The sequence below is a fragment of the Toxorhynchites rutilus genome, chromosome 1, assembly GCF_029784135.1.
Source record: "Toxorhynchites rutilus septentrionalis strain SRP chromosome 1, ASM2978413v1, whole genome shotgun sequence".
NCBI classification, from domain to species: Eukaryota; Metazoa; Arthropoda; class Insecta; order Diptera; family Culicidae; genus Toxorhynchites; species Toxorhynchites rutilus.
This window is the reverse complement of record NC_073744.1, coordinates 122,775,493-122,797,944: the sequence shown is the minus strand read 5'-3', so window position 1 is coordinate 122,797,944 and position 22,452 is coordinate 122,775,493. Positions and strand designations below refer to the sequence as shown.

The 22,452-nt window shown below is 39.5% G+C and overlaps 4 protein-coding genes across 5 annotated transcripts in view; 3 read left to right on the top strand and 1 right to left on the bottom strand.

Annotated features, from left to right (window-relative positions):
- The first annotated feature begins 499 nt into the window (after window positions 1-499).
- LOC129762515 (uncharacterized) lies at window positions 500-1,643 on the top strand. Its single transcript, XM_055760825.1, has one exon. It carries the CDS (start codon window positions 571-573, stop codon window positions 1,054-1,056), a length of 486 nt encoding a protein of 161 aa, XP_055616800.1. The 5' UTR covers window positions 500-570; the 3' UTR covers window positions 1,057-1,643.
- A 3,077-nt stretch (window positions 1,644-4,720) lies between these two features.
- On the top strand, window positions 4,721-7,236 carry LOC129762511 (CLIP domain-containing serine protease B4-like). Its single transcript, XM_055760819.1, has 3 exons — window positions 4,721-5,992; window positions 6,046-6,977; window positions 7,032-7,236. Exons 1-3 carry the CDS (start codon window positions 5,932-5,934, stop codon window positions 7,131-7,133), a joined length of 1,095 nt encoding a protein of 364 aa, XP_055616794.1. The 5' UTR covers window positions 4,721-5,931; the 3' UTR covers window positions 7,134-7,236.
- A 473-nt stretch (window positions 7,237-7,709) lies between these two features.
- Window positions 7,710-19,381, top strand: LOC129762514 (uncharacterized). Its single transcript, XM_055760824.1, has 2 exons — window positions 7,710-8,223; window positions 19,031-19,381. Exons 1-2 carry the CDS (start codon window positions 7,861-7,863, stop codon window positions 19,265-19,267), a joined length of 600 nt encoding a protein of 199 aa, XP_055616799.1. The 5' UTR covers window positions 7,710-7,860; the 3' UTR covers window positions 19,268-19,381.
- The window catches only part of LOC129762512 (uncharacterized), a 43,640-nt gene continuing 40,551 nt past the window's right edge, over window positions 19,364-22,452 (bottom strand). The window contains exon 3 of one of the 2 annotated variants that reach the window (XM_055760820.1): window positions 19,364-20,247. In XM_055760820.1, coding sequence (XP_055616795.1) covers window positions 19,486-20,247 — 762 coding nt within the window. In that variant the 3' untranslated portion in view covers window positions 19,364-19,485. The remainder of the gene's footprint in view (window positions 20,248-22,452) is intronic. The other variant, XM_055760821.1, reaches the window with a different exon arrangement.

Genomic DNA, 22,452 nt, shown 5'->3' with positions numbered 1-22,452 from the left:
TCCCTATAAGTGTGTACTTAATAATTGCTGAGTTCTTGTATGGAAAACCTGTTCCGGCTTCTGGAACTCGCTTATCTATCGACTAGATGAAAAGTGAGACATTATAGCAGGGTGTTGTTAATTAATGGCTCTCGGTTGTTTTGTCCCATATAATGTCTATAGTTGTTTGGATGACAAATCACCCTTATAACGCTTGTCACTTTCAGTACCACCGATTTTAAAATAGATGCCAATGTGATTCGTTGATTTCTCATATCCAATATGCTTGTTTTCGCACATTCTGAAAAGAAGCATTCATGAATCTATAAAGAATCAAATTAGCAACAAATCACAGCATGATCTGTGCCCGCTGATATAATTTTTGTGCACTTGTGCGGTTATTGTATCTGATATCAGTTGCATTGGCGGAATATATTACAAACCGATCTGGAAGTGGTTCTGGATTAATCGAGACTCTTACCGCAACTCATTGAGGTGGGGCTTATAAAAAGAATCCGTTTTGTCAGGCCAGCGTTTGTTTAATTGCAGCTTCGCGTTGTATAGTTTCGTAGTAATATCGGTGCGAACACAATGTATTCGGTGACAATTGTAACTATAGTGATGCTGTTTGGGACGATTGGACATGCCTCTGTCTATCCATGGATTCCCATTGCCCCGGTCTGGCTTCGTGCCCCAGAGAAAGACACTCCACCGTCGGTTCATATCCAGCAGTCGGGTGGAAGTTACGCGTATAGCACTGCGGAAGGAAAGGCTTACCAAGCGTTGGCATCTGTTCCGGTTATACAACCGCCGGTGACCTCAGTTCAACTGCAGGCGGTTCCAGCTGTCTCAGTTCGTTATTTGTCTTCTGGACAGGCAGTACTTCTTCCACCACTGCCACCTGCAGTTCCATCTGCTACGGATATTACAGATGACGCTGGAGAAGGTACTACAGAAGCAACCGGAAATGAAATTGACGATGAACCAACGGAACCCAGAAATGGTGGTGAGCAACCGCAAGAGTCTGCCCCGGTCACAGAGCAATCGTTGGACTATGAGACGACGAACAGCAACTGAATATGTGCGATTTAATTTAACCTTCAACGAAGTGTTCCGGAAAAATGTGATGGTTTTTGTGGGTGTATATATAGCCTGAACAATTTGCTTGATTTTATAAAGTATGAGTTTTATATTGATTGTTCGTGGAAAGTTGTAAATATCAATAAAAATAGATCAATAGATCAAGTTAAGATTTTTTTTTTTACAAAAAATGTGTCGAATAGTGGTGACGTTTTACGAGATTGTAGTGATTCTAGTTCAATAACATTTTTCAACATTTTATTACTTAAAAAGTTTGGTCACTCATATCCGTTGATTATCAAAGTTGAGAAAATAAACGATTACGTGTATTATATGTGTTATAAATTTACAACATCTTTCGATTAAATTTTATTTTCGTGTCTATATTGTGATGTGAAATAATGTTCAAACTAAATTTATTATCCTACTGCTGCTTACAATTGATATGTATGATACCAATTGTGGGCAGTTCTCCAACGTTTATTTGATTCGGTATTGTGATGTTTCAATTTCGACTAGGATTTAGACATTATGTTTCTGTATTATAAGACTATAGCTGCTCCAAATAAATTTTTCAAAAATAAGCCACTGAGAACGCTAGTTTGGGTGTAGCAATACTTTGCTTCCCGAAACTTCGTAGTTACCAGTTTGTTAAATCGACTTTTTCAGTTTGCTGTCAGGCACTCCTAACATGTATCGAGTTTGAATTGCTTCGGCTTCATCTTTAGGCTATTTTGACCGTTCTTTCGATTCCCGATGAAAATGTCCAATGCACTCCAATATTCCTTCCTTCATCGTGGGCCCGGGTCCGGAAGGTCTTTCGCCTGGTTTGTACATCTCATGAGGAATTCTCCTTTTCAAATTGTTTATCGTTGGGTTTTAATAAAACCTTTTGAATGGTCATTTCAACTACACCCAAACTAGCGTTGGTAGAAAATATTTCATCTTAGGCAGAAAAGATGCCATTTCCTGTGCATGAGAGTCAAATGCGCAAATAATGAGCTATTTTGAAAGCTTAAAAATGGTTTGTATGTATGCGGGCAGATATCTCTTTCTGTTTTCTTTTCTCATTTCATTTGGGATTGTGCCAAAAAAAAAGTCCATATGACGTCAATGGGGATCGAACCAAGGCCGGCTGGAATGAAAAGCTAATTTACACGACCACGCTATTCACATGGCGATAATATTGCACCTGATTATAAAATGAAGATTGTAAAATGAAGTGTTTTCTAAGAGTAAAAAAGGAGCGCATGAAGGAGAACAATATCTATATCGGTCTGGGCCGTGTATGTGGCAAAGCATGCGGAAAGCTTATTTGTCTTTTGTTTCGCTCGCTCGTATTAATCTTATATTTCTGTACCATGTATAGTATACAAATGCTTACCAGTATTTGTGCGTCATGACATTTTCTGTTATGTTATGTCTCATTTAATGTCATAAATTGGGGTGATAAAACATGAGCTAAAAATCAATTTTGGGTGTAGACTGTTCCTTTCAACCAAGAGAAAAAAATATCAATGCATTGAGCCTGATCACAACGTTACTCAGAGATGGCCCTTTGCGCTAGGTCTACTTCATGTACAGGGTCTTTCAGATTAAACGCTAACGCAACAAATTTCAGTAATAGGAGTATCGGTAAGATTCTTCTTTCTCTTTTTTTTTCTTCTTTAAATTAATGCTTTATTCTGCAAAAATGGATACAAATTTAATATTCAAAGTATAGCCCATCGCTAGTCACAACTTTTTTCTCCCATCTTTCTGGTAATTCACGGATCCCTTTGCGAAGATAATCGGCCAGTTTGTCGGCTAACCACGAATCGATTTTGACTTCATCAAAATTGGATAAGTGCTGGTCAATCAGGCCTTGTTGCATTGATCGAAAAAGGTAGTAGTAGTAGTATATATATTAGGCTGTAAAAAAAAGTCCTGCGGTGTTTTTTTTGAATTTTCATTTGTTCATAAAATTAGTTACAATCATCTGTTTTAAGTCAAATATGCGCCGTTTTGGTCGATGACTTGTTCCCAACGAGATGCCAACTTCATAATACCCCTGTTATAGAAGCTCGCTTCCGTATTGGCAAAAAAAACTCGGATAGCCAATTTTCACAGGCCTCTTTTGTGGCAAAGCTCGTTCGCCATGGACAAAAACAGGTGGTAGTCACTTGGTGCAACGTCCGGACTATACGGCGGATGCAAAAGAACCTCCCATCCGAGCTCCCGGAGCTTCTGGCGCGTCACCAAAGAAGTGAGTGGCCTGGCGTTGTCCTGATGGAAGACAATGCGGCCTCTGTTTATCAAAAATGGCCTGTTCTTCATGAGTGCTACCTTCAAGCGGTCCAGTTGTTGGCAGTACAGGTCCGAATTGAGCGTTTGGCCATAGGGAAGCAGCTCATAATAAATTATTCCTTGACAATCCCACCAAACACACAGCAGAACCTTCCTGGCCGTTAATGAGGGCTTGGCCACCGTCTGAGCCGCTTCAGCGGGCTTCGACCACGACCGTTTGCGCTTCACGTTGTCGTAAGTGACCCACTTTTCATCGCCAGTCACCATCCGCTTCAGAAACGGGTCGATTTAGTTGCGATTCAGCAGCGATTCACATGCGTCGATACGGTCAAAGATGTTTTTTTGCGTCAACGTGTGTGGCACCCATACATCGAGCTTCTTTGTGAATCCAAGTTTCTTCAAATGGTTAATAACGGTTTGATGACTTATCCCCAGCTCTTGGCCGATGCTACGGCTGCTACTATGCCGGTCTTTCTCGGCTAATTCAGCGATTTTGTTGCAATTTTCGACGACAGGCCTTCCGGAGCGTGGCGCATCTTCGACGACCTCTACACCAGAACGAAAACGTTGAAACCATCGTTGTGCGGTGGAAATGGAAACTGTATCGGGTCCATAAACTGCACAAATTTTATTGGCAGCTTGAGATGCATTTTTGACTTTGTCATAGTAGTACTGTAAAATAAGTCGGATTTTCTCTTTATTTTGCTCCATATTTGCGACACTATAACTCGGTGTCAAGGACTATATTATAGCGCGCAAAAATACGTTTCCAACAAGCTATAGTATGACTCGATACAATGAATACAACTAGAACTACGCGCTTACAACGACACCTCGCGGAAATACCGCAGGACTTTTTTGACAGCCTAATATCGAGCATTACGGACGGATTTTGGTTGTCATGGACGGTCTACAGAACACACAATCGCTAATGTAGTGCGTAAATTCGAACAAACTGGATCCGTAGCGGATATTGTGAAACCTGTGCATCACACAATCGTAATGTGCGTTCGGCCGAAAATATTGCTGCTGTTGCTGCCAGTGTGGAGGATGACCCGAATGATTCGATTCCACGGCGTGCTCAGCAATTGGGCTTGTCAAACACATCATTGTGGCGAATTTTGCATTTGGACTTGCACCTACATCCATATAAAGTCCAACTGGTACAAAAATTAGAGCGTGGTGACCATAGAATGCGTCGGGCATACGTCGATTGGGTGAACGAACAACAGCAGCAAAATGCTGAATTATCGCATCAAATCTACTTCAGCGATGAGGCACATTTCGAGCTCGGTGGCTATGTGAACACCCAAAATTTCCGTATGTGGGGCTCAGAAAATCCACACGTGATCGTTGAAAGGCCATTACATCCGCCAAAAGTCACTGTTTGGTGCGCATTATGGTCTGGTGGAGTTATCGGGCCGTATTTCTTTGAAAATGAGGACGGCGAGACGGTAACTGTGAATGGTGAGCGCTATGGCCGCATGTTAACCGATTTTTTTTGCCACAATTTGAAGATATGGATACGGATGACATGTGGTTTCAGCAGGACGGCGCCACGTGCCACACAACACGACCGAACATGGCCATATTGCGAACGAAATTTGAGGGACGTATAATTTCGCGTTTTGGTGATGCCAATTGGCCGTCCAGATCATGTGATTTGAACCCGCTAGACTTTATTTTGTGGGGTTATGCGAAAGACCGTGTCTATGCCAACTCTCCGTAAACTCTTGAACATTTGAATGACAACATTCGTGAAGTTATGACCGAGATACCGCCCCAGATACCGCCAAAATGACTTTTGTCAAAAATGTATTACATTTGAACTACTGGAGCGATTCAGATGATCGACATGTCGAATTAAAGCCTACTAGCTAGCTTTTTTTGAAAAAATAACATACTTGCCAATTAATTGGATTATAGTCACATACATCCAGTCTAGTCACATAGAAATATTGAACGAAAACTGAAAACATGTTAACTTTGAAAAATCATAACTTAAAAACGAAAAATAACACCTCTCTGGTATTCGAATATATTTTGTGTGAAAACCTCAGCTTTCAGGAAAAAATTGAATAAAATATGGCGCCCTTGGTCCCGAAACGATGTAAGCTATAAAAAACAAATATAATCAATAATTACGAAAACAAAATCTATTTTCATTCAGAATGTAATTTTTTTTTCAAACAAGATTAGCTCATTGGCTTTAATTTGATATAACGATCATCTAAATCGGTTCGGTAGATCAAAAGTTATGATTTTTTGTAGTGGAAAAATGGAAAAAAATGATTTTTTGGACCATTGATTAACTTTGAAAAATCATGACTCAAAAACGAAAAAAACGCCTCCCTAGTTTCGAGAATGTTATGTGAAAAATTCTCAGCTTCAATTCGAGATTACTTCGAGATTGCAGCGAATTCATGAATGAAAATATTTTGATTAGCCAACTAGGACTTAAACCCAACATCGACAGCCTATCAGCAGTCCCACTGTTCTACTTTTCTACAATCAGTTCAATTTATGCGTGAACTTGGATCGGTACTCTTTCCGTTTTGTTTTCTTGTGCGCTCCAGTTGATTGATCATGGCTGGAAAGGTGTTTAATTTATTGCTTTTCATAAGCCTTGCATTTTTTGGACAAAGTCGTAAGTTTTGGGTAGAATTTTGTTCAACACGGCGACTTCACTTGCGTGTTCAGCATTCCAGGTTTTCGCTGAGAACGGAACGACTGATGCTGATACTTTCAGTGAGGATTCAAACATTCCGGTTTTTGTGCGAAGCAAGTTTAATTTGAGGATTTGGTCCACTACGGATGTAACGACGGTGGAGCAGAGTGGGAATCAAACTGCCTCGACAACAACGGCGGGAGAAAACGGGAAATTGAACGATGGAATAACCACAACAGAGCTGCCTACAACCCAAGTGCCAACGGAGATTACCACGGCGAAACGGAAACAACGCAAACTGTCCTCATCGGGATGCGGTGAACGGATTGGGAATAGTGTTCCGTGGATTGCCATTTTGGAGCACACGAATCCGAAAGGAGGTGGCCGGAAGAAAACACTCAGCAAGGGAGTACTAATCGATGATCGTCATGTGTTGACTACTATTTCTAGTATCCACAATTCATATCCTTTCTGGGTGGTGACGGGAATCAGACTCGGAGACTTTCCCACGTTGCCTTTTTTCGAAGGTGGTGGCAGATCGACGAACGAAAGAAAATCCGATGTGTTATCGATACCGGTGAAGAATGTGTTCCTTCATGAGAGGAAGGATATTGCGGTTATTCGACTGGCAGAGCGTGTGAACGCGACGGAAAAGATTCGTCCCGTTTGCTTGCCAACGAACGATCGCTTTAACTACACCGAGCTTCATGTTCATTTGTGCTTCAAGGACAAATACGAGTTCGGGAGAATGAATACCTCTAGTAAGCTTGTTTCAGTGACATCCCTGGCACAGAAGGATTGTCAAATTTTGTTCCGAAGACACCAGGCAGAGTTGGGTCCAAAAGAGTTTTGTGTCTGGGATGAAACAGGTGACGACTGCACGGGAGATTTGGGTGGCCCGCTTGTGACGACGCTCGGTGGGAGATTTCATGTGGTTGGTTTGAACTCTTACGCGCTCGCAAAGGTGAGTGATGATTGAAAACTGGAGCATATATGTGACTTGTGTTTGTGTTTTCAGTCTAAAATTGGCAGCGAGGGATTACCGGGGGTATATGTTCGAGTTGGATCTTTCAACAAATGGATACAGGCGGTGCTGAAAACTGAGTTTGATGATAGTTAGTGTTTGACACGTGTCCGAATGTTGTTTATTACCTTTCCATTGAATGTATGAGTTTTGTTTTGAACGAACTATATTCCACTGAAACTGGCACCGATATTACCGACATTTTTACGGAGACGAGGACCAATTTTGCCATTTAAAAGATATATCACAGCCACACTTTGGTTCCAAAGTATTTGTCTGTATGAAACATCAATCTGACACTAGGATAAAACATGTTCAAAAACTGTCACCGTCACTGTGATATTCAAATGAGGAATTGTCACTGGTCAGCTGTTGACGCCGGTGGCCTGCCTTCGGGTCCGCATTTGATTCACATTCTTCGCAACTCGTCTTGCTGTGCTCCTGTTGTCGAGTCGTCACCATTTATCCCTGTGATCTCTCGACGGCGATTATTCTACATATGCTTCATCATCATCATCATCATCATCTTCGCCACTGTCGCTGTCGAGAGCGATGCTCACATCATTTTTGTGTCACATTACAGTGATAATGACAATGGGAAATAAATTTGATTAAAATCATATAAATATAACATACAGTTGAACTCGCCATGGGTTTCTGTAATGACAACGGCGGTGAGTGCCTATCAGCGGTCTACGGGTGGAAAGTTCCGATTTTGCTTCGCAGTTATAGTTTGTTGTAGCGAATCGAGCGGACGAATTTTTAGTTGTGCGATCAAAGCGGTGCGAGTTGAACGTGGTCAAGCCTGGATTAAAGTGTCCCGATGACGATGATATTTCGCAGAGCTTTGGGTTTCACCGCTTGCGTCATACTCTACTGTCAGCTCTGCTCGGCGCTACCGTTCCCCGAGGGATCGTCCGGTTCAAGGTCGCTGTTCAAACGACAGACAACCGGGACCAGTGATATTAGTAATCCGCCTAAAATCAAGAATGAGGTAGCAGCGTTTCTCGAGAGTGGACGGATGAACAACGATTACGTGTGGGTGGACGTTACGACGAAGGCATTTGTGGCGGTTCCCGGGAATGATCTGGAGTTCGGAGACTGTTCCGATACCGATGAGCTGATTTATTTTGACAACACTGTAATAGAAAATTCTGGACCAAGCATCTTGAATGGCACTTTGGAGGTATCATTGTGTGTGTGTGTGTGTGTGTTCATAACAAAATTGAGTTCTTTTATGTTTCAAAACTTCGTCGAGTCTCTAGTTTTAGCTAATACTTCTCGCATTCCAGTGCTACTGAAAATTTGTGAGAGCTTGAGCCTCAGAGTACGATACGGCATTCGTTGTTTTTACTTTGTGTGAGCGTTTTATAGAGCTTGCATCGCAAATACTGCGTTTTATTTTGCATTTCAATTTAGACATCGTTGCTGGACAAGCTGGGCGGCAAGAGATCGAATGCCTTTCTCAAGGCAATGGGGGCGGAGGAGTAATATGATGGATAAAGTAAAGTTTTCCAATGGCCTTTTTGAAGGTTAGAGACGAATGAACTGAAGAAGTTTAAAGTCTCAAGCAAGGAAGGGAGGCAAACTTTCAGTACCGTTCTGTGTTCAAAGCAATGAATATCGCTTGTTCTTCCTTGTTTTGTATCATCACATATCTTCGTATAGGATTGAGCTGTGAACGCGTAAAAATTTCTCACTCACTGATGTCTCTGACATTGCAATCATTACATCAAACTGTTTGTTTTTTGTCATCAATGCATTGAACTGACGCTATGGTGAAGCAGGTGTCAAGGTTGTGCACCAAATTTTTTTTTGGGGAATACCAAGTTGTTCAATATAACTTATTGAACAACTTGGTATTCCCCAAAAAAAAATTATTTGGGCTCGCTCGTTATTAATTTATTTGGGCTCGCGTGCCGGTCGCAAAACTGCTTTCAACTAGGGTTGTAATCTAATCTAGATCATTATGAAGCAGTGTTACTCTTTTCGAGGTTATGGAGATTAACAGACAGAGTTTATTTCGTTTATTTAGTCACCAAGAAAGTAAATGTCGTTCTAGAATTTTGTTTGTGATTTGTTTGTGAACTTTCTCCACTAAGGATGACAGCTGCGCTTATCTCGATCATGTATTGTTCTGCGAGCACAAGAATGAATCATCAAACAATTATCGTCAAATGATTCTACAATAAAAAAAAAACATTTCAGGGCGACCAAACTGGTAAAATGGTTATTTCAATTTTCGTAGCATTATAAAATAATATCTGCAATTATAAACAAGGGACTTGAATTAAACCACAGCGTAGTTCTACGTCAACAATGCGGTCGTGTCTTGAACACAACCTCCTATAACTTTTCGTCTTTCGTGTCCCCTAAAATCTTCACATGCCAAATTTGGCTCGATTTACTTGATTAGTTTTCGAGTTATGCAGAAATTTGTTTTTCGTTTGTATGACAGCCCACCCTAAGAGAGGGGAGGAGTGTCGAACCACCATAGAAACATTTATTGCACCCTAAAACCTCCACATGCTAAATTTGGTTTCGTTTGCTTGATTAGTTCTTGAGTTATGCAGAAATTTGTGTTTCATTTGTATAGCAACCACCACCCCCCATCTTCCCCATAAAACCTCCACATGCCAAAGTTAGTTTCGTTTGCTTGATTAGTTCTTGAATTATGCGGAAATGTATGCTTCGTTTGTATGGCAGCCCCCCTTCCCCCTCAGAGAGACGGGAGGAGTGTCCATTCACCATAGAAATGTTTTGTGTCCTCTAAAACCTTCGCATGCCAAATTTTGCATTTTCTTGATTAGTTTTCGAGGTTATGCAGAAATTTGTCTTTCATTTGTATGACAGCTCCGAGTTTCCGAATCCATAAGAATCAGACAGACAAACAGACAGAAATCCATTTATATATATATAGATTATAGACGCTTGAACGATGTTGTCATTCGCGTCTTTCTCGAAATCAATAAATAATTATAATAGATTGAGGATCATGGTCTTCTTCAAAAACTTCAGCAGTTTCTTCTCATTGTCATTGTTGTTTTTGAGGATTTTCACTAGATTACCACGAATATCATCCATTTCACGTTCTTTTTTCAGTAGTGAACATTTCTTAAGAATATGATCGATTGTGAGTCTTTGTTTGAATCTGCACGTTGGGGGGTCTTCGTTAGGTTGCAGAAGAAACCCATGCGTAGTTACTGTATGGTCTGTTCCAGCTATACTCAACCTGCGGCCCACCAGGCTTTTTTTTTATTGGCCCGCCTCGCCCGTTATTATTTTGTATGTGTAACAATCACGAAAACCTAAGAAATCATTTTGGAAACACGAAATGAGAATAACGAAGTTTAACACATTACACATTACACATCTACACATGATTGATTTGTCTAGTTAAGTGGTATTAGTAGATTTACTATCTATTAAATACATTTAATACGATCATTAGGGATAATCCTGTCGACATCATTACCTTTATTGACATAAGACTACGTTTTTCAGTACTGGTACCAAATCAGAAAATGAATTCACGGTTTTCTATGAAATACTTTTACCGTTAATATTTATTTTAGCTATGAACTTATACATTACGGTTCCCTAACCCATAAATGATTTAAATTAAGGAAAATTGGAAAAAATACACATTTTCCTATCGTGTTCTTGTGGCCGAGTATGTATGTGGGAGGTGCAATATTCAAATATCACTGCTAATAAGACAGGCGTAAACTGGTCGCTCAAAATGCAATTGCAGCAATAATTTTTCAGGGTCGAGTATTTAGTTTTGTTTTCCAAATTGGTATTTTTAAAGGCTAGAGGCGAGTTAACTCATAAATTTAAAAGCCTCTAAAATTCAAAAAAATCATCATCATCATTCAAGTTGTCTCGCTCCCGCTATCAAACAGCAGTCTTTCGCAATGCTGATGTCACACACAATGATTTTGCTCGATTCTTAGTGAGATAGGATGATAGATATCTCACTGTATAGTGAAATTTTGTTTGGTAGCAGCACCTTGTATGCCGTCTGGTGAAGCGTGCCTCTGTATTTTGCATCACATCATATTTGAATCTGCACTGGGATGTAAGTTTAAAATTTCCAAAACAAGAGCGTTTCGTTTGGTGTGCAAAGTTTCGAGCATCAACACCTCTTTGTCAGTTGTTCAAAATGTCAATCACTCCGTTCGAAAGATAAAGGGTGTTTGAGTAAAGCTGTTTACTAATTGACCCAAAAACTTGTTTCAATATCTCAGCACTGCAAACTTTTGAAATCACCAAAAACCCTTAAATATGAGTACTTGCTTGAAATTCCATTTTAGGCAAGATTTGTCGATGCATGTCGTAGGCTGTCAGCGAAAGTTCTTTGAATATTGTGCACGCCCTGGCCAATCTCAGTTTCTATTTTATCACTGTGTTGAATATTTTTTTCGCCACAGAATGCATCTTCAGAATATGCAAGAAGCAAGCGTAGTGTAGGGCAGAATCAAAGCAGAAGAGAAATTTCAAATAGGAGGTACGTCGTCGGTTTTCATGCCGTGGGGATTGAACGAATTGTTGATTTTATGCGTAATGCGTAGATAACGGTAGAGTGGGACAAATATATAATCACCTGGAACCGCCTTGTGTGTAGTACGGGGAAAATGCCGCGAGTGCGCGTACTGTTCTCGCGAGAACATGTATGAATCATGAATCAACCATTTTCTGCTCCGTGTACAAAACAACACAAACCCATCGGTCCATTTCAGGGCCACTAAAACTTCGAGTCGATTAATGAGTTATTGAAGAATTCTCGATGCATTCCAAAAACCTATTTAATATTTATGTTTGCCTAAAGAGAGCTTCTGTGAATTCTGGAGTGTCTGTGGATTTATTAGTGTAATGATTTTGTTTTGAATTGTAGAGGGTTTAAGGTGAAGGTGGAAGGAAGCCACAAGTAGCTGCCACAATGGCGCTCATTACTTTCATCTCCCTCCCTCACCCCTCGCCCGAAAATCAATAATTTTGCGAAACAGTGTGAAGAAAATGATCGTTTTCGCACACTTCCCATCAAGTAATACCAACCAAGCTCTAATCGATTACTCACAAGATATTAAATTTTCATCTGCCGTCGCAATGTATAATGAAAACCGACGGAAAGTTCGAGCTAGTGCTCTGACAGTTAAATTTTCTTTTTTCAATTTTCCGCAATGGTTTTGTTTATATTGGTGAAAGCATCGTTATTTTTCCGACACTGATGCCAGACAACATCATCGAAACAGCTGTAAAAACCACTCAATAAAATGTTATTTCTGAGTCATAGCGTTTCATGTCATGAAAATCAATAAAATAGAATAGTGTTGATATTAATTCAATTACTATTTTACGTTTAATGGGTCTATAATGTAGGTTTTAGCAACTTTAACATTGGTTAAGAAAATTGTATTGCAGAGCTCGGAAAACTGCCACGGCTGTCTCTGCTGTCAAAAATAGTAAACGGAAAAGTATTACATTCAATCAAAATGCCTCGACCAACCGTGGCGTTGTTACGAGGTAAGATCGCAATTCTTTCCTTGCTATTTTTATGCCCTGGAACATTCTTTCAGTCCCAATGACTAAAGTATAAGTGGAAATTCACTTCCAAAAGAGCCTCAGTTCGTGTCCATATATATAAAAATGGATTTCTGTCTGTCTGATTCTTATGGACTCGGAAACTACTGAACCGATCGACATGAAAATTGGTATGTAGGGTTTATTGAACACAAATTTCTACATTATTCGAGAATTAATCAAGCAAACGAAACCAAATTAGGTATATGGAGGTTTTAGGGCACAATAAATGGTTTACGGTGGTTAGACACTCCACCCCCTCTCTAAGGGAGAGCTGTCGCACAAATGAAATACATATTTCTGCATAACTGGAAAACTAATCAAGAAAATGCCAAATTTGGCATGCGAAGGTTTCAGGGGACACAAAACGTTTCTATGGTGAATAGACACTCCTCTCGTCTCTCCGAGGGGGAAGGGGGGCGGCCATATAAATGAAGCATACATTTCCGCATTATTCAAGAACTAATCAAGAAAAAGGGATTGAGGAAGAAACATTTCTAAGGTGGTTGGACACTCCTCCCCTCTCTCTAAGGGGGCTTCCATACAAATGAAACACAAATTTCTGCATAACTCGAGAACTAACCAAGAAAAGGAAAACAAATTTGACATGTGGAGGTTTTAGAATGCAATAAATGTTTCTATGGTGGTTCGACATTCCTCCCCCTCTCTTAGGGAGTGCTGTCATACAAATGAAAAACAAATTTCTGCATAACTCGAAAGCTAATCAAGCAAATAGAGCCAAATTTGGCATGTGAAGACTATAGGGGGCACGAAACGTTTCTATGGTGAATAGACACTCCTCCCCCCTCTCTAAGGGGAGAAGAGGGGAGGGGTCTGTCTTCATTCTATCATATTTTCTGCATCAAACATTTATTCCATGTAACGGAGAAACATGCTATTTGCAAGTGGTTGAAAAATCTTGAACGAGAATTGTGTCTGAAATTATCTGATATTATAATGATGAGTTTTGGTAGAAGTACTAGGAATTTTATAGTAAATGGAAATTCAACGGGGTCGATGAGAAGATCAATCAATGAACAATTTTGCGATTGGACTCATGAACTTTCGATTAGTAAGAAAGCGTGAATGTTTGAAGGTATTGATAACAAAAAACAAATTTTGGGTGGAACGAAGTTTGTTGGGTCAGCTAGTGTGTTCTAAATTTGTTCATGTTACACTCGCGTATAATGAGAATTTTACTTCAAATGCGAATACACCTTCTATATATATTTATATTTGTAATTGTTCATCGGAACACATCGTTCATACATTTTACTTCAGTTTTAAATTTTTATTTTTTTCAAATGTATTCTAAGACTCGTGTCAGTGAAGCGCCACATAGTGTATTAGTGAATAGTGAATAGTGAATAGTGAATAAGTGAATTGATCTATCCACGTGTGCTCATCTCTCACAAACACTATTACCCCAAAAAGAACACGTGGTTTTACCTATACTACTACGATGGCTGCGTTCCACCTTCACCTTAAGCTTTCTCAGTTTATTCGCCTGTAGCCTTCAAAAAGACCAATTTGAAATACCAAACTAAACAACCCGACCATGAGAAATACTATTTGGAAAGCCTTGCTACTTGAACGACTGATAAATCGTGAATGATTGATTTGTTTTTGATTTTTGCAATCGATCGATGCGGCCCGCGGCACCATGACTAACACGTGTTTGTGGCCCCCTATGAAAAAAAGGTTGAGTTTGAGCTGGTCTATTCGAATACGTGTCAAAGTTTTTTGGACCCTAGTTTTTGGTTGATCCGCTCCGGCAATTACCGTACACACACTGCACGCTATTTTATACGTGTGAGTAATTTTCGTGTACGATACAAAAAAATCTAGCTCACCTGTAGCGTATGTCAAACCACGTTGAACTCAAATATCGATGCATGCATACGATATACATGAGAGAGAAGAACGATTTCTTTTTGGGGGAAGACCCTCAATTTGACTGGGAAGAATGAAATGAGATAGTCGGGTCGTAGAGGGGAAAGTGACTAAACACCCGACTGACTGTTTGGTCGTTTTGGGGGAGAAACTGCTTGAAGAAGCCAAAAGTCATTTCCGACTTAATACGAATATAGAGGAGATGTGTCTAAAACGCGCCTGCCGGGCAATTTAATCCGCCTGATTTTGTCGTAAACCAACAAGAATAGAAATTAAATGATTATAGGGAATCTAGTCAATGCGAGAATCCTACCATGCAAGTTTTACATTTGTGACATGCTTTAAAAAAATAAGAAAAAAAATTCTTTGGAAGCGATTTTCGATATAATTTTCTAAATCATATCTATAAGGTTTTTGTTGCTTGCAACCGATTAAGAGGCGATAACTGTGAGTCATATTTATAGAGCCGAGTTCCCAGTGAATATCTCAGATGAAGAAAATGGTAAGGATTCGTTTCCTTCTCACTTTGATATTTTCCGCATCAGCTTACCATCGGGCAGTATGGCATACCCTCGATCGGGGCAATTTGCTCGCATTCGGGCGGATAACATTCTCACGAGAGAAAAAGTTTGTATGTGAGGGATGCCAGATGATTTTTTCAAATATCTCTGCATGAAGCGAATAAATTTCTTCAAATCTAATCATAATGAACAAAATAATGTTCGAGAAATCACATAAACAATTGTTTTCACATACTTTGAAATGACCTCAGTATGTTTTCACAAAATTAAATGTCTTCAAAACGAAAACATGTCTTCACATCTGGCATCTATATTATGTGCTCAGAGAATGCAGGAAAACAAGAGCGCGGACTGGAGAATTAATGCACGAATACTGGGAGAACATGCTCACCGGAGGAACGGTTTCTTCCTTTCGCTGGTGGGCATGAAGGGAACATATTGATGGAATCTCTCATTCATATTAGCTGTTGCTCTGAGCTTTATAGTCTCTGAGAGAAACAACTCATGGGCATATTATACTTCTGCTGGGCCATTTAACACCGTATGATTGGAAATTTAGAATTTAGGCGCCTTATATAATAAAATTCGTAGCACTTTTGTTATTCAGTATCTAAAATACCGAACGAATACAGATGACTGAGGGTTAACTAATCTACGTACTGACGTAGTTGTTACCTTAACTTTCAAGAGCACGGTCAAGATAAATCCATTCTCGCTTAGGGGGTGCGTATTACTCACTTCTCCTATATTCATTGCGCTCCCAGCGGTCTTTTTCACACTTGAAACACAAACTCGATCACATGCGATTAAATATTGACGTGGGACTACGTCTAACCGGAATATATGGAGGGTAAAATGAAAACCTAAACACAGAACATGCAGGAAAAAATGAAAGATTTCGAATGCTTATAGCTCGAACATTTCGTATTGGATAGGAGAGATGTTTGCATCACTTGATAGGGAATGTTTCTACGCATCTATCGCAACTAACAAAATGTTGTTTTTCATTAGATAAACAATTGAATAACTGTAAAATATTAGGCGTTATCTAAACGCCCTAACTGCATCGTTTTGATTGGCCCGATTTACGGTTTCCCTAACACAGCCATCAAAACCAAGCAGCCTTGGGGAAATCGGCATTGCAAATACATGAAAGTAGGGGGACTTTTGTTCTCATCGAAAAATGTTCCCTAACACAGACTTTAAAACCAAGCAGCGAAATCGGCATTGCAAGCACACGAAAGAGCCTAGAGGCGAGTGAACTGAAAAGTTTAAACCCTCTTAAAGCCAAAAAGAAGAAAAAGAACACACGAAAGTAGGGGGAGCTTTTGTTCCCACCGAAATGTGTTCCCTAATAGAGATTTCTAAACCAAGGTGCATGGAGAAATCGGTATTTCAAATTCATGCAAGTCGTGGGTATTTTTGTTCCGACTGGAATGTGTTTCCCTAACACTGACTTCAAATCCATGAAGCGTGGGGAAATCGGCATTGCGAATTCATACAAATCGGGGGTATTTTTGTTCCGATTGAAATGTGTTTCCCTAACACAGACTTCAAAACCGAGGTTTCTGGGGAAATCGGCTCTGCAAATAAATGCAAACTGCGAGTACTTTTGTCCTCGCTTGCCTTTGTGCAGAGTGGAATATGTCTGTCCTAACATGATCTTCTAAACTTAGGAACCTGGGAAAATCGTGCAGCCACTAGAAGCGAATGAACTTCCCAGTTTCAAGCAAATTCGAGATTCGAGAAGTATGTACACTTTTGGGATGTAAGCTTCAGAGGGAAATGTAAAATAAAATAATCGTTTGATAATTTTTTTTTGTCTTTATTGGAAAGATTTTCAGCCTTAGGCTGGTTCATCAAACGTTTGATAATTTTTCCGTACATATATTTTGTTCTAGTCATCATACCAAACGTAAAAGGTCCGTCATTAAATTTACTTGTAACGAAGAACAATCAATCACAATAAATGAATTGACTTTACACGGCATTTGTTCATTTGTTTCACTCACAGAGCAAATATATTGAACTCAATTGAATTTGGAAACTGTTTCATTCAATCAAGAATTTAATCAATACAAATGAATGATTGCTAAGCTAAGGTAGTTCCACGTGATCCTTGCGGTTATATCATAGATATAACCCACTAATTTTTTTGTTCCACCAGCACTCACCGTTATTTCACATTGCGTGTGCATTCGTATGTGTACTTTTTTTGTCTAAATCCACACGGGTCTCTCTAAGGCTAAGTTCTTACCACTCAAATAGTATCCCCCTCTCGCTTAACCCTTTCATTACGAGCGTCGTCTATAGACGACATCCGCGCGACGAGCTGTGTGTACGAGCGTCGTCTTTACACGACACGAAATTCATACTGCTCTTCGATCACACCAGCGCGATGTGCGTGCTTTTCGGCGCAGTGCTCCGTACAAGGGTAGCACTTTGGCGGAGCACACTGCCGTAATGAAAGGGTTAAATCCTATCTGCTTACTATCAAACTTTATTTTTTTTATTCTCCTTCACGTACTCATGGTATGGACAATCGTATTGTGCGATTTCATGCCATTTCCGGTCTATTATATCCCCGAACCGAAAGTCACAATCCTCGATTTTAAAATGACATCGGAATACGATATTCGATTTCCGCTGGTGAGACACCTGCAACCAATACCCAAATCGTATGGGTTTTCAATATTTTTTGTCATTCAATACTATTATCAACAAACCGGAAATCGAAACAAGATAATATTCTATATTCCGGAATCTACGTTCATCTATTGTTGACTAAACATAGAGGAAAGTTCTTTGTATGTTTCGAAACGGAACTAAAAATACAACATTAATGTTCAATAGTCGGAAACAGCAAAAAGTCTGGTTTTGCGATATCCCAAAAGTATTTGACTGACAACAAGCCAATCCAGCTATAAAATATTCTCCAACTGATGATTCTTGTAGAAAATTTTGTGAACTCTACTATAGCATTGTTTAATTTTGTGTGATGTATACATGAAAACGTGAAAAAAGTGTATGTAGTGAGTCAAAATGTTGCCACATCACGTTGGATTGGATCGTATACTTTGCGTGACAACAACTTCTGGAGACAGTTGTTTCTCCTCTATTTGTGAACCGATCTTAATCAAATCTTGTGGGTTGTTGACCCTCATTGTTTGCTCAGAGGAACCCAAGTATAAAAATGTTTGAACTTAGGTTCATCTGATAAACCATGAAAAAGCTCTTTTTTTGTGACGTGTCAACGCTTCAAAAGACCTGTTTTTCAAATCCTTGTGTCTCACAAATTACAAAATGAAACCTAAGTCTACCAACAGCTCTTCGAACAAGTATTTAATTATCCATACAATGGTATATAGATATTGAAGTTTGGTTAAGCTGGTGCAGAGATATCTCAAGAAACATAAAAATAGTGAAAACCTAAAATATTTTAAATATTATCATGTAGTTTTTTAAACTCGCCTCTCTCAAAGGTTGGTGCATAAAAATCAAATTCGTTTCACAGAATTTATGATATAACTAGTGCTTATTGAAATAAAGTTATCAATTTTCTCCTAAACCTAGATTTGAAATTTGGTTCTCTGGTGCATAACCTCATGGAATGGGTCATATGTAGAGCAGTATGAGAGAGCGAAACAAGATACACATTGAAAAAAAGCCCGCATGAAACCTCTTCGCAGACTTTGCCACATACACGGCTCCGACCGAAAAGGATACAGATTAACGTTTAAGCCTTCCTTTTTACTCTTTGTAAACACTTTTCATGCATACTTTTAAGATCCAACTTTATTTTATAATGTGGTATATTTCCACGTATTTGTACGAGATACTTGTGGCTTTTCAACGAACTCAAATTCTTGATTATATATGATTTCATGAAGAATTTTTTGTTGCCCTTCGCATTTACTGGTTGATTGAAAACACACGAAATCGGACAAACATACATCACTTACTGTTCATCACTATTACACGCATTCGTTTTTGCAGATCTACATCGATGCTCCGGTCAACATTACGTGCGTGCGAGTGGTAGATCAAATCCAGGATGGCACCGGAGGCGTCCCGACGTACAATTCGATGGGCTCAAACTGGGCTAAAATTGATGTGGCCGGCCAATATGGCAAAGACTTCCACTTCCACATTCTTGTTTACGGAATCCGGCTTAAAAAGAGCGCTTTGGATAAGCAGAAAGAGAGCAATGACAGTCAGTACAATTTAGTTTAGATACTTTTTAAATCGTAGATTCAATTTAGTAGTTATACCCAAATGATTATTTTTGTAGATCTCGTGAACGTATAAAGTTTATGTACAAAATATAAGAATCCTGATATTTTGAAACTTTATTAAAAACGATCAATGAACAATGAATATCCTACAAATGTAAAACGCGTATACGAATGTTTTCATTACTTTTAATGATGTGTTTATTCTCTAGCTATTCACTACTGCTCCACTTTCTTGGCTCCGGAGGGGATTGGTGGCGGCGGAACATCAGGAATGTCCTTATTTGTGTTCCCATTATTCTTGATATTCTCCGGGAGACCCGCTACGGTTGGAGCTACTTCCTGGTCGTTTTGCTCAGTGCTATCAATGCCGGCTGCTTCGACGGCGGCCGCGACGGTTGTGGGTGAATCAGGTGCGGCTTCCGTATTGCCTACAGTGGTCTCCTGAGGGTTACCCTTAGGCGCTTCTTGGATATCCTGCAAGCGACCGTTACGGTTAATTTGCTGGGGACCTAGTGAACCACTGCCGCCATTCTGTGGAATATTTGGAGCGAAATAAGGGTTGGGCTGGTTCAGATGTGGGAAATATCCGAACGGGGGTAGCACGGATGGATACTGTCCAGAGTTATAGTTGCCGAAGGAGTCGTACAGAACGGGGAAATTGTAAGGATAACCGTTGAAGTTGAATGGTTGTGAGCTTTGTGTATTACTGTTGTAGGATTGTAGTGGAATGAGACTTGGTGGGAAACCAAATTCGTTCAGTTGGATGGGTCCTTTCGCCGCATCAGCTGGGCGGTCCTCGTAATTTGGTTGGGGTCCTTCGGGAGCTTTCGGGGCGATACTGTTGTTTGGCTCCGGTATAACTTCTGGTAGTGGTGCTTCGCGTAGCGGTAGGTTCGGTTCGGAGAATGGTTTTGACCCGGGAAGAGTTTCTATTGGGGTCTCTTGGAGCTGGGGTTGCTGAAAAAATGAGTTAAAAATCTTTTATTAGTGTTAGAATGTTCTCCATTTCATTTATTTGCATAGAAACATTTGTTTTACAATATTTTATAAAATTTTGACAAAAAAAACAGAATTGAATTTGTACAACTGATAATTTTGGGATGTGGTAAGGGTTTAATTGTAGTAAACGATCTCTAGTTTTGTTATTGCTTGTTTCGACCAATATTGCTTTTTTCACAACTTTTATAATAGTTACATTCCGTGAAACGTACGAAATGGTTGTTTGAAGAATTTGTTTGCACACTACGTTAAGAAAAATACATAGCATAACCTTCACCGCTAAATGGTGGTCCATTACCAGACTTCATCTTTCGTGGGAAAACTTCCTAATCACCAACGGCATCTAATACCGGTCTCGTTTGCACTTTTTAGATTTTACAGGTCGTGTTATGGCATGCCTAGTTCAGAGATCTATCATAACCACAGTTGATATTACTTCCCGTTTCAAATAGAGTTCACTATTGTCTATAGTAACCATTTCCTATACGCGAACTTTCTTTGCATAGGAGATGGCCCTTTCGGGTCACTCATTTACGAAACAAATTGTACTGGATTCACTATACATTCCAGGTCCTCAAACCCTTTTTCGGAGAACACTTTTCAATTTACCTTCAATTAGATGTCCTGTGTGATGGCTTCAACGAAGATACCTCCAACGTTTTGACGTAGGACTACGTCTTTCATTTCTATAGTGGGGTGTAAGTTCAAAGTTTCAAAAATGAGAGCGTTACGCCGGAACAACAAGATTTTGAGCGCTAATACCTCCACCAACCGCCTTTTTCAAAATATAAAATCTCTACGCATTATATGCTTGTTACTTATTGATCCTAAAACTTGTTTCAATTGCACAAAAATTGCAAGCTACAAAAATCACAAAAATCTGTATATAAGCGGATGCCAGCTCGGAAATTCATTCAGCAACAGATCATCGTATGATGTTGCTAAAAGCAGACACAGTTTGCTGAGGAGTGTCGAACGACAATGAAGTGTCTTTGTCAAGACACGTTGGATAAGGATAAGGAGTTTGGATTGAAGTTGTCCACATTGGTCCTTCCCGGGATAGAGACGAATTAACTCTAAGAGTTTAAAGTCTCTATAATTCAATATCAGTCAGTCTGGAAATCTATCCAGATTCTTATTGATGCAATGATGTCTAAGAGCATCAGTTTCTACTCTGCTTCCGCGTGGAGTGGTCATGAAAAATCTCACGAGAACAAAAAAATAATTATGTAAACATCTTCAGTTTACAAACTCAACGGTTCTTTTTTAGACCACCAACAAGTTCGAAATGGTTGAATTTTATTTTATGTTACAAATTTTACCAGAATATAAAAAAAAATGGAGTAATATTAAAAATCGAATGGTTTTATTCTCGCGATGGTACACTTCGAAGGTTGAATTTGGAATGAATAATAGCGTTTCATGAGCTCGGATGAGCATTCCTTTTCTTTGCCCCAGCTTCTTTCCTTCGCTGTCACAACTGACCCAATAGAGCATATATTGTCGCAAAGTTTTCGGTGACGAAAAATGCGAAATCGAGAAAACTTCGAAGATCAGATGACGTGATGATGGGACATTATTTTATGTATAATTTTTTCGTGTTATAGTGAATTTCATCACTTTTTGTCTGGTTCGTCACATTACTTCCATTTCGGAAGAATGTCGGGAGGGAGAATTGCAATTGTGACCTCTAGCGTGAGAGGTACGGATGATGCCACCACGCCAGATCTTCTCTTCTATGCATTATGTACTAAAGGTACAACATCGTAAACACTGCATGGACTTATTCAATGCATAGGATCGACTGTCAGTATTCTACGGAGTTTTGTTTTGGATGAGTGAAGCTTTTCCATTTAAAGCCTATCCCTATTGGTTTACCAAAAAAACAAAGTTCAATCGATTGCCTAGCAGTTAATTGAACCAATGCTGGCTGGAAAGCAAGGCTGTTTTGCACGACTATGCTATCCACATAGCCACTGGTACTGTTGTACAAATGCGTGAAAATATTACACCACATAAATTGAAGTTTGATCTTAAAACTACACTCTGTTCAACTTTTATAAGATCACCCTGAAGTCCTGCGGTATTTTTTTTGAATTTTCATTTGTTCATAAAATTAGTTACAATCACTTGTTCCCAACGAGATGCCAACTTCATAATACCCCTGTTATAGAAGCTCGCTTC